We start from the raw sequence: 16,773 nt of genomic DNA on the forward strand, positions 1-16,773 counted from the left end.
GCCACAGGTGGCTTCCAATTATTATCTTACATATTTGTGGAGAGTTGTGGGGTCTGAGGTTACTACACTGCTGGTACTGCTGGGGGGCCTTGGTCTTTTGATGAAGATTTTCCATGTAAAACAGGAGGGCATCATGGGGCTGCCATTGTGCACTCCAACAGTAGCTTAGTCTGGGTACCAAGTGCTCCCCAGACATTGGCTGGTCTCTGGCTATCAGGAGAGGAAGACCAAACCTCAGAGCAGGATGACAGAACAGATACAGAAGCAAATCTTTAGAAACTATGGCTGGTTGAGATCTGCCTCGATATACATTCTTCAGTGGGTACAAGCAATTAGCATCTTTCTGCTCTTCAATCAATGCCACATAGAAAGAACACGAAGAATGATGAGATGAGGGAGATGCCTCATGTGGGAGGTTTGCACCCAACATATTGACACACTGACAAGGATCCTTCTGAAGCTCACATCCTATAGAACTCTGACTCTGAATCACCATATTGGATGCTCACTATTTATTTTTAAAAAAGATGCAAACAGATCCACAAAGTTGCAACCAGCTGTGCAATTTAGAAAGAGAGGGAGTTTAAAGTGTAGGGACTCAAAATATCACCTTTGGGTGTACTGCAGACCCAAAATTAATAGTTTTTTCTACCAGTAGCAGGATCTTTGTATCCAAAAGATTTCTAATCCATCCTTAAATTGGGGTGGCGAGGGGTGATATTGTGTGTGTGTGTGTGTGTGTGTGTGTGTGTGTGTGTGTGTGTGATGAGAGAGGTACAATGAAGGCTGCATATTTTAGAGTACACACTCAGGGCCCCACTGAGGCCCACAACTAAGCATGTGATCTAATTCTTTAACACCAATGAAGATGAAGAGATGTGGGCTCTATACCCTGAGATCTACTGTCTATCACAATGATCCATGAGAAGGAACTTCTGTGAGGCATAAACTGGGGTGCCAGGATGGTAGTCAATGATCCTAAGAGAGGCCTGGACTTGAAGTTAAGTCTGGCAAAAGGATAAGGTGATGTTGAGGGCTCGCCCTCTACCAGCATGAAGCAATGAAGATGTCCTGACTCTTCCAGCCTGACGAGGTCAGAGCCCACTAAGGGTTGCAGACAATGAGAAGAAACAAACAAAAAAAAACCCCATAAATCACAGTATAGTACACTGGGAAATCACACACGTGTTCACACACACACAAAGACTGGAGAACTGCATCTGACTACACCTGGAGAAGCCACCGGGATTAACGTGCTTTCTTCATATCTGCTCATTAAACAACAAAATTATCACGCATAGCGTGTTTGCAAGTTAACAGTAACATTTCATACTACCACAGGGTTGTGATATGCAAATTTAAAATATTTTAAACAGAAATCTTTACAAAATAATCCTATTATATAAGCAATATTTGCATAGAATTATACAAGTAAATTATACAATATTTAAGCAGCAGCAACATATGCTGGAATTTAAGACTAAGTTAAGCTTGGTTGTGGCACAGGGAGGGGCCCTGTGTGGCCTTCATGCCCACTCCGGCAAGAGTGGAGAAACCCGATCATACTATTACTTTACATCCGTTCCTTCTATATTACATATGTGTACACCTCTTAAATATTTATAGAAATATTTCACAAAATAATACAGTTGGTTACAGTAACAATGAACCGCTCTTCTGGTGCAGCACGTCTTTGTAACTCCCAGCAGTTTTCTTCAAGCAGTTCTGGAAAGAGGTGGGGGGAGGGGGCGGGGGGTTTCCAATCTTTGGCCTCTTTGCTTCAGATTTTACTCACCCTGTAAAGGAAAATAAAAGGAAGTCAAACTACGCAGTAAGTGAGCCCATATCTGCAAAGCACAAGAACAGGCCTCACTGATCTGTGACACAGAAATCAAGATAGTGGAGGGCTGGGTGGGGTATGAGGGGCTTTTGGGGGCTGGTCACAATCTCTTCTTTCACCTGGGGGCTGGCAACATGGATGTGTCCACTTCATAAACATGCACTGAGCTGTGCATTTATCATACATACCTGTTATGGCACTTAAAGAAAGACTGAAAAACAGGTGAAATGTGAAGCTGTTAGCTTCTTTAAGTTGCACTAATCCTCAATAAATTAACAGTGAAGGGAGATACCCAACTGGTTTCTCAAGGATGACAAAGCTTGGACATGTCAACCTTGCCTTGGGGTTCAGCTCATATCAATGCCCAGGGGCACTGTAGCCTGTGGAACCCCAGGTGGCTTGGCTCTCTGTGCCCCCCTCTGTCTATAACCCGCCCACTGGCCAAGCACAACGCACCTCAGTTGGAGCTGTTTCCCCGGGGCCTCTCCTCACATTCCACGTCTTGCAGCTCTATGACTTCCACCTTGGAATCCCTCCTCTCACACCGGACGTTAAAAGGCACATGGGGGTCCTCAAACAGCCTGTGATCAGTTTCAGGGTAGTCCTCGTAGCCTGGACACAGCCCCCCTCGGGTGTTCCAACTGGGCCCTGGCCCCGCCGGAGCAGGTGGGGGATGCACAGCAACAGTCACAGATGCCGAGGCCGTCACCGTGGTGATGGGCTGGCAGTAGCCGGGCACAGAACTGCCCATGGCAGTGAACACTGGGTGCCGTGAGTGGTGAGAGCGGGCTCCCCGGGGGCCCGTTTGGTCCCTGCTGCTAGGACCAGAATGCCCTTCAGTAGAAATTTCAAAAGCGTCTCTGCGCGGTCTATAGGGAGGTGGCCGAAAGCCTTCTCTGGGGGGTTCCCTTCGGGGCTGCTGGCCTGGCCGTCTAGGCGGCAGGGACCCTGAGTCCAAGTGGAGCTGCTGTCGAGTGTTTGAGGGTGGGTGATGTCTTGCTTCAGGAGGGACCACCTGTAGAGGGTAAGGGCAGGTTAAGACAGGCCGAGTGCAAACCCCAGGCAGGCATCTCCCCCGCCCCCTAGCCCTCCCTTCTTGGCTCTGGTTTCCGCCTGGCCACCCACATTCAGCTCTTCTTAACCAAGAGCTCAGTCAAATCCACCAAGGACTGGGAGAGGCCCTGGGGAGCTAATGGGAGCCTTCCTCCCACAAAAGAAAGCCCTTTTTCTTAGAATCTCCACGGTATGGGAGAAGAGCACCTAATTTGCACGCTGTCGAGGCTTTCTTCAGCGTAGCTGGCTGGCTGGGTATGGCCACGGACCACAGATGCAGGGCTGTGGTTGGACAATGTCTTAGCTGCCTTACTCCCAAAGTCCACCACCCCACCCTGCTTAGTCAAGGCAGATGGGAGCAAACTGAGCTCTGCCCAAGAATAGGATGTTGGCAGGACTATCTATACCTAGGCTATTGCAGCTGCTAGGAACATATGGCTATTTACATTTAAATTAACTAAACCTCAGAATGCAATTCCTAAGTCATACTAGCCAGATTTTAAATGTTCAACAGCCACATGTGGCCAGTAGTTACTGTACTAGGGAGCACAGAGAAAGCATTTGCACTGCGTGGAAAGTTCTATGGGGCAGCACAGCTCTGTCTGGTTGTTAGGAGTCTGGTTTCTGGGTCTCTATACAAAGCATGGAGCAACACAGTGGCCACATCAATCAAAAGGACCGTGACCAACTTCAAAGTCGTTCAGCTTGTACCTATTTTTAGGCTCCTGCTGAACAAAACCAGATTCACACTGCCGCTCAGCAGGCATCGTCACGGGGGGTAAAAGGAGGAAAATTTAGGTTATTTGGTTGGCCTCTCTCTCTTTCATGGAAGAGCTGCTCTGGCCTGGGACTGGAATACCCATTTCCTGGAGGGACAGCAGGAGGCCCCCAGTCGGAGCAATATGAACCTTAGAACCTTCCGTGAGTTTTGTGGGCTGTGCTTCAAGTCTGGGGGGCCAAGAGCATCCTGCGGAGACAGTCCAGGATGCAGTTCCTGCAGCCTCTGAGAAGGGGGGGCTCCTAGGCTGCTCGGGGGTTTCTTGAATTACCAAAGGCTAAGCATTCAGGGATGGTTCTCAGCATCTCTGCTCCTTCTAGCCACCTAGAATATGTGCTTGCAGCCACAAAAGCTTCTGGCAAAATCTTAGACAACAGCAACTGAAATAATTTTGTACCAAGGACAATAAACAGCAATGGGAAGAAAAAAATCACTTATGCTGGCAATAAAAATACCACTACAGCTTTAAAAATACCATTCTAAAAATGACACACAGCTTTTTAAAAAAAATGCAAAAGAGAGGTAAGGCATGTTTTGCATCTAGTCCTTAAGTTCAAGCTATACTTAGATGGAAACAGATACATGCCCACTTTATGTAGTTACTGTTACTGGCCCTGCCCGTTTTTTAGTCAAGAGTCAAAGAGTGGCAGATTTGTATGATTCAAGCTAACCTCTCCTTTACTTTTGCAAACTATGTGATTTTCTGCTCAGACCAGGCAGGGACTGCCCTGTGGGGTGACTTACAGTGGAGCGGGCGAAGACAGGGTTTTCTGTGGCCTCCACGATCACTTGGTGTGCAGGGCCCCTAGTGCCCTGCTGGGCCTCATAGTGCCGAAGTTCCTCACTGATGCCTGACACTGTCGTCTGAGAACTGTACTCTGAGTCAGAGGAGTCAGACCCGTTGTTCGTGTGACCAGGGGGCACAGCAAACCGGACCACGCTGGGGGGCGGCTCGGGGGAAGGGGTGGGCAACCGGTTCAGCCCATTGGCCGGAGACACCTGTTTAAGAGGATTCCATGTTAACAGTGTTATTTATTTACCCGTTGGCCACATTCAAAGGTCAAAGCACAGTATAATTCAGGGGTCTCTGCCAGCTCCCCCACCACTCACACTAACTTGTAGTCATCCCCCAACCCCAATCTATCACTTTGGGGATCCTCCAGTTTGACAGCTGGACTGTGCCCTTTTCACTCCGGTTTAAACCCAGATAGTCATCTTGAGTGGAAAGTGCTTCATCAATGCAGACCTACAAGATTCAGGCTGCCAATCACTTGGTTTAAGAAAAGATGAACCAAACAAGAGCTACATCCCCAAAACTATATTAAATTGAAAAGGATAAAAAGCCCTGGTTATTGAGATGTTTATTGAAAAAGTAAACAATTAGCAGATGTGGATATAGTTAAATATCTAAATTAAGAGTGACACCAGGAAAAACAGCATTCAGGTGTACTGTGGATGACACATCATGCCTGACATAATTACTGACCTCAGGGTACGGTCCGAAGAAGGACAAAAGAACTGGAAGCAAAACCAGCCCATTGAGAACACCCAGGATCGTCAGGATTGCCAGGACAGCAAAGAAATACCTTGAAGATAAAAGGGGAAGAGGAACATTTACTGTGACAAAAGTAAATTAAGCTACCCTTCAATACCTAAAGATTGCAGCACATCAAAACCCCAAATTAACAAAACCCACAACGGTGAAAAGGCTGTTACAAAACTGCAGTTCAAATCTAGCAAAAGATTAGTTTAGTTCTTTTTCTTTTTTTTTTTTTTTACCTTGTGACTTTGAGGACTATATTCCACAACCCATAGTGTTAGTTCATGAAGGGAAGAAAAAAAATGTTTGTTAATTTACTGAAATCTCATGGCATGTAATGTTATTATGAATGTGTTACACAAACACAAAAATATGGAATGTGAACTGAATGGCCGAGCAGACTGAAAGCACAAATACAATGCAGAGGGGCCCCGTCCATGAAAACCCAGCAGAAGCAAACAAATGAAGTGAAGGGTGTAGAATTTAAACAATTTAGCCCAGAAGGAAAAGCGGCCCACTTCTGCAGGCAGCTAATCCACTGTGAAATGCTTCTGCATCTTAGAGCAGAGGCTCTAATTAAGTCTCCAGCGGATCAGGTAAGGCTTTCCCTGGGCTTTTATTAATCACAACTTTCTGCCTAGAATTCTGTGAGTTCCCGTTTTACCATATAGCTCCCATTGCAACCTTTTTAGAACAGAGGAACCAGCTTTCTGCAAAGAAAGCTCTGCCCGTTCTGTGGGTGCAGGGCATCTGCGGGGGAGGGCAGTCCACAATGGCAGGCTGCTCTGTGGGCCAATCTTTTGTTGAACAATTTAGCATCTCTGAATACTCTTGTTTTGCGTCAGCCAATTCAAACATAAAGGCCGCAGCACCATGAAGAAGAGGAGAGTGCACGAGTGGCCTTGCTTTCCCACCACTGAGGGCTAAGGTCTGGGATCTTTCATGAATACCAAGGTAAACCTGTCAGCTGGGAAGACCCCAGGCCCACACTCCTCCACACAGCTGGAGGGAGTGGGCACCACAAAAGCACAGCCTCTTTTCCTAACTAACAATTTCTAGGGCGATTCTGCTGGAAGCAGGCTAGGTTTTGGGTAGATGTTCTGGGAAGAGGAAGGGCAAGATATCTGTTAAAGTTCTTTTTGATCATAAAACGGAACAGGCACTAAACTATACCATGTCTATATATACTTTGACATTAGATGAAAGGAGAGTGAGCCGCCTATAAAAATATAAATACCTCACAGCTATTGTAAACACTAGAAACTTCTGAGCTGCATTAGTAAAAACCAAGAGGCCAATGTCTTGCTCTAATGTAAACTGCTGGAACTTTAGGTGGAGGCATATATCAGCAGCAGGCATTAAGACATTTGCATCCCATCCATCGAACTGTAGAATAAACAGACCAATTAGATTTCTGACGGCTTAGTGTATACAATGTCTGCTCATTTAGTGGACCTTAGTGAGGGCTTTATCTGGTTAATCCATCCAGTTCTAGAAAACGGGAAGCTCTTTTAAGTGCTTGAAATAAGAACCCTGATATCTCTGGGAGAGAACAAGAAGTCACAGGTCAGAAGACAACTGGGATTCTGCCTTCCAGGGTCCCAGCTGGTTGTGCTAACTCAGGGTAGACTTCCTTCTGTGGCTCCCTCGGTATCCCCCACAAGGTTAAAACATCCTCCAAGATCCTGTCGCACCCTCTTTTTCTCGTATTTTGAATTGTGTGTGAACTTATCTCTCCCCTCCTAGAGGGGGGAAAGGGGCCCTGGTATGCGCTGTGTGCAAAACTGCCTTATGAGGTACTTGTTACATTTGTATTGAATGAGAAGTTATACAAAATAAATTCTATTTGACATAGAGCTTTAACTCCATCAAGGGACAAGTACAAATGTCCAAATAAGTGTATGCGAAGGGAATAAAGGAAAACTTCGAGTCGAATTAAGAGCTTAAAATAAAACCTAGACAGGATTCAAACTGTGACCTAATCCAGACATATTGGTACTGGCAGACAAGAATATACTACACTAAAAGGCTTGCCAGGTGATCAACAACTGTGTGGAGGCCATCAGCCTGGGCATCACCCGGGCACTGGGAACCGGTGAGAAATAGAGACTCCACATCACAAGGAAACCCAAAATATATTTAATAGAGCCTCAAAGGACTCATGCGCTCATGTACCTCAAAATGGTTTTGAGAAAGACTAGCCTACATTATAATAGTAATATTTATTTCACCTCTTTACTCACCCTACACCAAAACTTCAATGAGCAAACTCTGGTGCTCAATCTAGCAGGCTAACTCTTCATGGTGCTGGAATGCCCAATGGGGTATGTCACATACCAATGGATTAATGCTTTTTCCATAATAAAGAAACTATGGCTAAAATTAAGGCTAAAAGTCTTTTTTCTACTTGAAAATGGAAGGTCTACTATCATAGATACACACACCAGGAAAGCCTCGATAGATTCTTTCTCCAGATTATGGAAGCTTCCCAAGAATCCAATCATTTCTCACTTTTGGTTATTTTGCCATGGTTCTAATTCTGACTATCTTTTTTACTTGCTCCTCCATTGTGTCAGAGTCAAGAGAAGCTACTTCATAAAGTTTCAGAGGCTGTTTGGAGAAGAAAACAGTCTTTCCCTGCAGTTCTCAAATTCTTTTCAAAAGGAAAGCTTGTATTCCTTTTATGTTTCACAAAGTCACATTCTTCATTAAATTCACCAGAAATTGCTTACTCTAAGGCCTAGAGAAGTATCCAAAACAGGCTTGGATTTTTAAAATTTGACACCAAATACACACATTAAATGCTTCCTAAATCTTTGGGGGAATAAGAGTATGAAATTTGGGCACATTAAAAGAATAAAATATAGGTGGCAATTTTACGCATTTGTAAGTTCTCCTTTCTATAGTTCTGAAAGAGAAGTGATGGTCAAATTTGTTCAAGTAATGAGGACCAGGGTCATCTCTTCCTAAAGATATTTCTAATCTGGAATACCAATAACTAGGAAATTGGGTGGTACTTCAGTTTCAAGGTGACCTTTACTGCTAGCCCTAAGCTCCCCATCTTTTCTCTTTAAGGTACTGCCTAGAGCAGTCATAGAAGGGAGTTTGTCTTTATACCCGAGTGTATCTCTGAGTTAATAGAGCTACCGATTGTGGTAATCATTGCATAATGTATTTATGAATATCTTAACACCACATTATAACCCTGAAATACAGAAATTTTTGTCAATTATATCCCAATAAAGCTGGGGTGGGCTTAAGAGCAAAAAGACAAAGAAGACATGCTGCAATGTACCAGATACAGAGGCAATAAGCAACAAAAACTGCATGAGAAAATACTAGTGATTTTTAAGACAAGTCTTCCCTTTTGTTCCTGCTTACCTGACAATGAAGTCAAACTCGGATCCTGCGAGCATCAGCACTCCCAGCAGAGTGGAAACAGCACCGTCCAGAACAGGTGCAAACATGTGCTCCAGGGCAAGCACAGCCCTGCGGTTCTTATCGCCGATGGCTGTTAGAAAGGCCTGTGTAAGGGAAGAATTCAGATGATCAGACAGCAGATTCCTGGACTCCACCTGGTCAGTGTGAGTTTTGTCTTAAATGCAGTGAACTGCTTTCTTCTGCCTGTACAGAGCTTCTCAGGTCTTCCTGTGCAGCTATGGGAATGTAGCTCAAACTAGCCAAAGCTAGATTACACTAAAATGACCTGTTCATGAGATTGAGGCTTATTTGATGTTGATGTAAATCTTGAATAACAACAGATGATAAGCACATTCACCTTCAATTTAAAAACAGCACCAAAACTATACATAAGTGAGTAAAAAATACTTTCCACTGCTACTCATCCTCACGTTTTCTCCCCCACCCAAGTGATCTTCCTCTTCTCCTATCCAGTTGGCAAAGGGACGGCATTTTGCCTGATTTTTCTGATGGTCAAGATCTTGTTTCCAAATAGGCCTATTTGCTCATTGTTCTGTGCAACTGAGTGCTAATACTTATTTTGCTCATGATCATGCTGAAGTCAGAATTTCCATCACTGTGTTCAAACAAATGTGTTTTAGTATGTCTAATTATCACGAGGGTTTCATGAGAGAAATACAGGACTGTAAATTCAAATCAAGGTTATTCTAACTATGGGTGGGTATACCCCACCTCCCTTGCTTCTCTGAAGTTCCTTTACATCAAGAATATTATTGATACCATATGGGAAGAGTTTAGAGTAAGTCTTGGAATAACAGATTATGGGTTCTAGAATATGACCCAGACTGTTTTAATGTTAGACCCTACCTGGTTCAACAGTGGGACCCTGACAGGGAAGCCTGAGTTGGGTACAAATTCTCTCTCTGCTTTAAAGGCCAGGCTACCCTGGGATTTGGGCTCAGAGATTTTGGACGTTGTAGCTCCTTAAAAATCAAGGCCTAGAGTATGCTGCAGGGTGCATGCCCATCCCTTATTCCCCTGTGTGAGGACAGGAAGGTTATTTTTAATGAAGATATAGAAGCAGACCAAGACATGCTATGAGTTATCAAGCTTTTCCCTGAAATGGGTCCCATGTACATGTATGCTCTTTTAGAGTTGGGATTTCAGGATCAGTATATTAGCCCTCTTTCTCTTGGGAGAAAAACATCATGATGGTTTGAAACCGTGTTGCTCAGTGCTTAGTATTGGGACCAAGAGGCCATAAAGGTTGGGGTAAGATGATCCTCTCACAGACAACATCCATCATGGACTCAGTGAACCGACAAGAACACAATGATTCTTTAAAGATGCTCATGGAAGAAGTCCATTTCACACACCTTACTCCATCATTTTACAATACTGTAAAAGCAGTAACTGCCCCCTTTAAGGGGACATTCACATAGAGGGCGGAGTAAGAAAACTCAGCGCTACTTGGACAAGTGGTACTGAGCAGGGGTTAGAGCTACAAAATCAAGTTGGCTCTTGAGGCTCCTTAAATTCTTGGAAGCAAATAGTACGTGAATAATAGAGACATTCTTAATTGTTTATTCACCACTGGGGTGGATATTTATGTTGATGCTACCAGCAGGACCCAGGGTGCAACTACAACTTAAAGACAGTAGTTAGCATTTGCAATTTGAAAATCTTCTCTAGGATGCACGTATTTGTAGCGCTAGCTACCAGAAAAAAAGAAAAAGTGATTTTCATTGCATCAGATAAAATGACATGTAGATTCTTAATTTAAATGCCAAGTTTTCTCCTTTCTGAAGAAATATTAGATCGATGTGTTTTTTAAGCTCTAGGTTGGTAAGCTCTTCTTTTAAAAAAATACTCTTTTCTTTCTCCCAGATCAACAGGGGAAAGGAACTCAGGCATGTTCAAAATTTAGAGAATACTGTGTCCAGAGTATCAGATTTTTAGTGTACACTAGTGGAAAAAATGGGAAGGGGAATGGGATAGCTCAAAAAAAAAATTCTTTTGAAACACATTAGTCTACAAATTGCTAAGCTGTATAAAAATGGCCCAAAAAGAAAGACTCCTTGTAAAGGACTCCAGCTTATGTGTGGACACACAACTATCATGTGTTAAGTCTAAAGACTCAACACTGAGATCACAGAAGCAAGGCTAAAAGTAATTAGCCGCAAGTCCAATGCTAGGTTTCCAGCTAGGCATTCCAAACACCAGTATTTATTCAGTCAATAAATATTTATTGAATGTGTACCAATCACCCCCAAAGACTTGGCTATAAGCACAACTGCAGATGGCACATCATTTACACATAATTTATGAGCCTTTTGAACAAGTCCATGATAAATGTACACAATGAGTTTCTCTCAGAATCCTGAAGCTTAGCTTCCTCAACAAAGCCTTCACATGACTGGGCATAGAAAGAAAGAGGGGAAAACATTCCTGTTTAGTGCAACACTAGTTCTCTTACTTTCTGTTGTCATGAATTTGGAAGCTGGGAGGTCGAAAGCGCTGGGTGGGCTTATGGGGAAGAGCCAGCTCTTTGGCAGTGAGCACCTGGGCCTTAGCTCATAGGCCTCAGGGTATTTCCTTGGCTGCCAACTTGCCTCACCCTCAATTATGCCATCTCTACCAAGCCTGTGAGTGTGGTCTCATTTTATCCCTGGCTTTATTGCTGTGGTTTTAAAAAATGGAGTGATTTCGTGCACACATCTGCATAAGTATAAACACACACACAGACACACACACAAGCCATCTCAGAAACAAAACTGACAACTTTAGGACCCATGGCGATACTAATGACAATAACAAATAAGCAGACTTCTTGCCCACTGACAACACTCCCTACTGCTGTTGTGGACCGTTTAACTTTCACTTCTAATGCCCTTCTTAGACATCCCAAGAGGAGAAGAAGTCCAGTTAAATTTCAGTCCCTCTCAGGGAATGGTTATGCTCTAGACTTTTTGCTGTGATGTGTGCTGGGTGTGTTGTTCCTTGAATGGATAAAATTAAAAGGTTCCCAACTTAGAAGCTAAAAGAGCTACAGGAAATATGCTGCCTATTCACAATGCTTCTGCTGCAAACGTCTCCCTACCAAAGCCACGTGAACAGTGAATTCTACTCCGATGCCGACAGATGCGATCAGGATGACTACAGGCACAGCACTCAGCTTGATTCCAATGAGGCCCATCATGCCGAAGAGTTCCACCGTCATTAGAGCCAGGACTGTCACCTTGAAGAAGAAAAAGTGGGTGAGATGCTGGACACAAACACACTTTAGGTTTTGAAAATAGGGGTGTTAGAGAGCTAACATGGCCTCACTTCAGATCTGGCACTGAGAAAGACCTGGAACCCAAATACAATGAGGGTGCTGATTTGCCTTAACAACTGCTTTTACTTTCTCATGTAACATCTCCGTGCTGGGAAAGGAGTCTCTGGGACAACTCTGGGACAAGTGAGGCTGAAATACATAAAGGCAAAGAAAAGCCAGTACTCTACTGTAAAGTGCTTAATATTCCTACTCTAGCAGGCAACAAAAATTCACAACTATTCCACAACTATTCCAGCCAGCTACAAAGAATCACATAAACTGGGGTTTGTTGCTAGATACACATTTAACCTAACATAAAGCAAGGTATTTCCTTCTGTTTTGATCTTAGCCATCCTCTGACTTATAAGTAAGCTGAAACTAGAGTTTTTGATTGCTCACTCTCTATTCTAAAGAAGCGGAGAGAATGGCATGTATATACTTTTTTTCCCCCCTTTCTTTTTTATCTTTTACTTTTACATAAAAGTAACCATGCTTTTGCTTGGAGAGCCCATGGACTAGTGAGGATGACTTGGCAGCAAGTTAAGCAGGGAAACACGGGAAGAGTGGTCAGCTGATACAGGTCAGGTTACAACCTTTTCACTTTGAAGAAATGTGGAGCAAGTGGGATAGACACAAGGAACAGTTAAACTCAAGGACAAGCTTTTTGTTTGCCTTTCATGTGCCTTGTAAAATTTTTCAGGGAAATGGAAAGAAAATCTGTGAGGTCAACTCTGGAGTTGCTTGGGCCAAAGGGGAGAAAATACAAACAAAACAATAAACTTGACACAGATGTAAGAGAAAGAGAGAATGAGTTTTCCTCTTTGGGGGTGGAAATGTGGGCAGTGGCGGGAGGGAAAGACAAGTATAATGAAAGTTTCCTTTTCTTTCTTTCAATAAGCTAATGAAAGATGGACAACATCAATTTCTTAAGGACCATGAAAACTCCTACAGACTAAACATTTACTTTTTAACATACCTGCTATATACAGACAGTTATGGTACAGAAACAAGAACTGGTCTGTTTTTATAATTTTGGCATTTTGAAGGCTATACCACAGTTCATGGAATTTTAAACACTGCCATGATTTTATTAGGCTATACATGAAAACTTACTTAAAATCTGAAAGTATTATACTTGGAGAAAGGATGCAAAAAAAAAAAAAAAAAACAAAAACAAAAAACATTAGTAACAATAGTTTTTATCAGTTCCCCAAAGAGTTAAAACACACCCCAGAAAACCATTTCATCCATTCACCACTGTCCTAACTTTTCTAATTATCCTCTGTTTAGAAGAACTTCCTATATATTAGGTCTGAGATGTAGTCACATAAAAACACTTAAAAAAATTAGGTATGCTCTGAGTATTTGTATTTAATAAATGTTCAGAGCTATTAATGGAACATATGCTATCTTTACACAAAATGTTTAAAGCTGTAGGAGAGGGGACACAAAATTAAAGCCATTAAGGACTCTACCTAACCATGAACCTTCCCACCTCGAGCAGAATAAATATAGTATGGAATGATGCAATCTATACCCTCCTCCAGAGGCCCAGACATAAACAAAACTTCCCGCCTGCAGAAAGAGCTATGCTGAAAGGAATTTGACTTCCACAAAGACCCTTAGAATAAACTTACAATGATCCCAGCCGTCCAGGGGTTCAGGAGGAAGACAGCACAAACCAGAAACGTGCAGGCCAGCACCACGCTGATGGACAGCAGGAGCCAGTGGCGGAGGCCAATGTACTGCTCCCAGAAGAGGAAGGGGTACCCGTTGGGGTAGCTTGAGAGCCCCAGGCTCGTGTAGTTGTTGCAGATTGTTCGGACTTTTTCGATCGCTTCCACAAAGTCTGAGGTGTCACGCAAGCCATTGAGGTAGAAAGGGAACTGAGCATATTCGATGGGCTCTGCTGCAGGGACTAGACAGAGAAGCAGTGGGGAAAGGACACGTTAAGGGACTCCTTGTAAAACTGAGAAAGGCAAATGGTGTAATTCCAGCAGGAAAGAGCTGAGACACATTCTCATTGTTGGCGAGATGTTGTGTCCCCCAATTCTCCACAACTGCAAAGAACAGAGAACGAGAACTCTGCAAGGAAGCCCATGTCCTGCATTTCTTTCAACACAAAGGACAAGAAGTACCGATGATAGTCACTGGGTCTCTGGTATTTTAATCTTTGATTTAAAAAATTTTAACATTAATCAAGCTTTGATTTTCTTTCTTTGGTGGTAGGGGGAGCCTGTGATCTGTTTACTCAAGCTTGATTTAATCTTCTAGAAGCAGTCACTCTTTGTAATAGGTCTAAACAACTTAAGAATGAAATTGTGGCACCAGCTTTTGTTCAACTGACACAAGCGAAAATACTAAGTTCAAACTGCTTTACTCAGTCACTTCTGAGAACAAAATAACTCAAAAGTCATGCTTTGCTGAGAAAAACGCTTAATTTTCTTATCCTTTTAGGGATCTAACACACTTAAACCTTCCATGCTTCTTTTTTAATGCAATGCTAAGTCTTCGGCAGCAGGGGAAGAAATCCTTACACAACAAGCATTTAGTTACTGCCGTTGTGTGTTCCAGACCCTTTGGGGTCATTCAGTTGACTTGCTAAACATGATTTGCCCTATTATAATCTCAACTATAAATTTTCATTAAGACAAGCCTTGGCTGCTTGCCATAGGCTCTGGGGTTTAGAGACAGGGAAGCATAACTCACTTGCTCTCCAGTCACACCGTCTTCTTTCTCACATCCTCCCCTGGCCTAATCAGCAAGGTATAAGTTACTAATATCTCTAACATAGATGCAAATTCAATCCACACAGAACCACCACTCAAAGTCAAAGCTGAGAGGACAAAGGAAGAGGACGCTGTTGTATACAGATTTTTCTGCTCTGGTTTAAACAGCTTTGACAGAGTACAGGTGCTTGGTGGCTTATAGGAATAACCCAATTGCCAAAAATCCCTTCAACACCAGAGTTGACAAAGTTAAGATAAACATATAATCCCCAGCGATAAAACTCTGTAATAGTAAAATAACACTCAACCTGGAGGCGTCCCCAACTTTCATTTCACATGGAACAGCTGGCATTAGAGAGAGAAGCCTGGTGGACGTCTCAGAGTTAAAACTACAAACTGTGATTAGACTCTTATTTCTCAGTGTGATAGAGCATAGGTTGTTCTCCATTACACATCTTCATCTGTCTTCCAGAGTTTTAAACTAAAAGGAATATATTGTTCTGTTTACACTTTTGAACCCTGGCTAGTGTCAACGAATGGGGGTGTGAATGAGCATTAGAGAGTAGGGTAGGTGCCTTTCTGTGCTTGCAGGCTCCTGACAGAAGGCTACTTACTTCTCAGCCTGGTTTCTGGCATGTAGTCAGCTTTGTCGTGGACCCACTCCGGACGGTGAGGCCGGATGTTGGCCTGGGAGGCTGCGTAAGCCACAGGGTCATTGCTGACCCAAGCGGTCAGGTAGATGTAGAAAGCGCTGGGATTAATGATGCCATCTGCATCCACCAGGCGCCGTTTAGTCAACTGCAAAATGGGAGAACAGGGGCTTTCAGAATGGGGTTTGGGGCAAACACACTCCTCCTAGAGAAAAAAAGAAGCAGGGATTTTTTGCACTGGCATTTGCAACAAAGAATAGAATGCCCACTGTTTGAAAGTGTAGAAAATCCTATCAGAACACCTTTGGTTTCTTTCAAAATGCACTCATCGGAGGATGCAATAATCAGTGTGTTTATAAAAAACACACAGTTCTGCAGATGGCCCAGGAATTGACTGAACCAATTAAATCTGAATGCTAAAAGAGTGTCTGCAGCCAAGGCGGAGAATGAACAATCTGGAGAAACATATTTATAGGAGGGGAAGGGGGGAAAACCTGGCAAGAATCCCTGTACACGTCTGTGTGCAGTTAACCTCTGTTGTTAACACTGAAGGAAATGCCACCCAGTAAATGGAGGAGAGCTATAAAAATAAAACAACATCTGTATAAATTTTGCTAACACTAGCCTCCTATGACCTGTGTATTCAAAAAATGTCCATCGCCACAAAGATAGGGGAGAGCAGAGCTCACCACAGTCTTTCTGAGAAATCTGATTTCTGAGAGGCCTGGTCACATTCATGATGCCAAGTCCTACGCATGCTCCAAACTACACTCCTCTAATGTAGGGTCTTGTGGGCTTTGTACGACACACACACATTCTCTCTCTCTCTCACACACAGACACACAGACACACACACACAAACACACACACACTCTTTTCCTGTTTACTTTAGATTCAGGCCTAGTTCCAATTCTTTTCCTTTTTTTCCCTCCTTTTTTAGCAAAATGAAAACACCAGTGACAGCAGCAGTTAATAGAGAATGAAAGAAGGAAGAAAGAGAGGAGGAGAGTGAGAGAACTAAATTTCAGGGATCTGGAGTCAATTAATCTACAGGATATGTAACAATTGTATGTCTTCAAGTCATCCCTGGGATTACCTAGCATGGCTGGCCTTAGTGCGTGAGCTGCTCTCCCTCCCAGGCAGAGGAAATGATGTCCAGGGCCTGGCCCAATCACATGTGCTCCTTGGTGTCCCTGGCCCCTAAAGCCAGCTCTATACCTGGACTTCCCCCCCACCCCCCAATAGCTCTCAAACAGGCACCTCTGCTCACACCTTTGTCAGTCTTGACAGCTTGCCGCATGTACTGTAAAGCGCCATGTTTCACTCCATAATAACTCTGAACAATGTACTTTGTAAATCTGTCACCTTTAATGCCAGCAAAAAAGAGGAGACGATAAACAGAGCTGCTGGAAAGATCATTAGCATGACGATTTTCTGCCTGAAGGTG

At 43.4% G+C, this 16,773-nt stretch overlaps 1 protein-coding gene across 2 annotated transcripts in view; it reads right to left on the reverse strand.

Moving 5' to 3' along the window:
- Positions 1–2,297: 2,297 nt before the first annotated feature.
- The window catches only part of PTCH1 (patched 1), a gene marked incomplete at both ends in the record, with an annotated part of 56,029 nt that continues 41,553 nt past the window's right edge, over positions 2,298–16,773 (reverse strand). For both annotated transcript variants that reach the window (XM_084237182.1, XM_084237181.1), the window contains 7 exons: positions 2,298–2,855; positions 4,416–4,670; positions 5,158–5,257; positions 8,593–8,735; positions 11,732–11,869; positions 13,585–13,865; positions 15,291–15,474. In XM_084237182.1, coding sequence (XP_084093308.1) covers positions 2,298–2,855; positions 4,416–4,670; positions 5,158–5,257; positions 8,593–8,735; positions 11,732–11,869; positions 13,585–13,865; positions 15,291–15,474 — 1,659 coding nt within the window. The remainder of the gene's footprint in view (positions 2,856–4,415; positions 4,671–5,157; positions 5,258–8,592; positions 8,736–11,731; positions 11,870–13,584; positions 13,866–15,290; positions 15,475–16,773) is intronic.

Source organism: Talpa europaea (genome assembly GCF_964194135.1).
Source record: "Talpa europaea genome assembly, chromosome: 7".
NCBI lineage: Eukaryota > Metazoa > Chordata > Mammalia > Eulipotyphla > Talpidae > Talpa > Talpa europaea.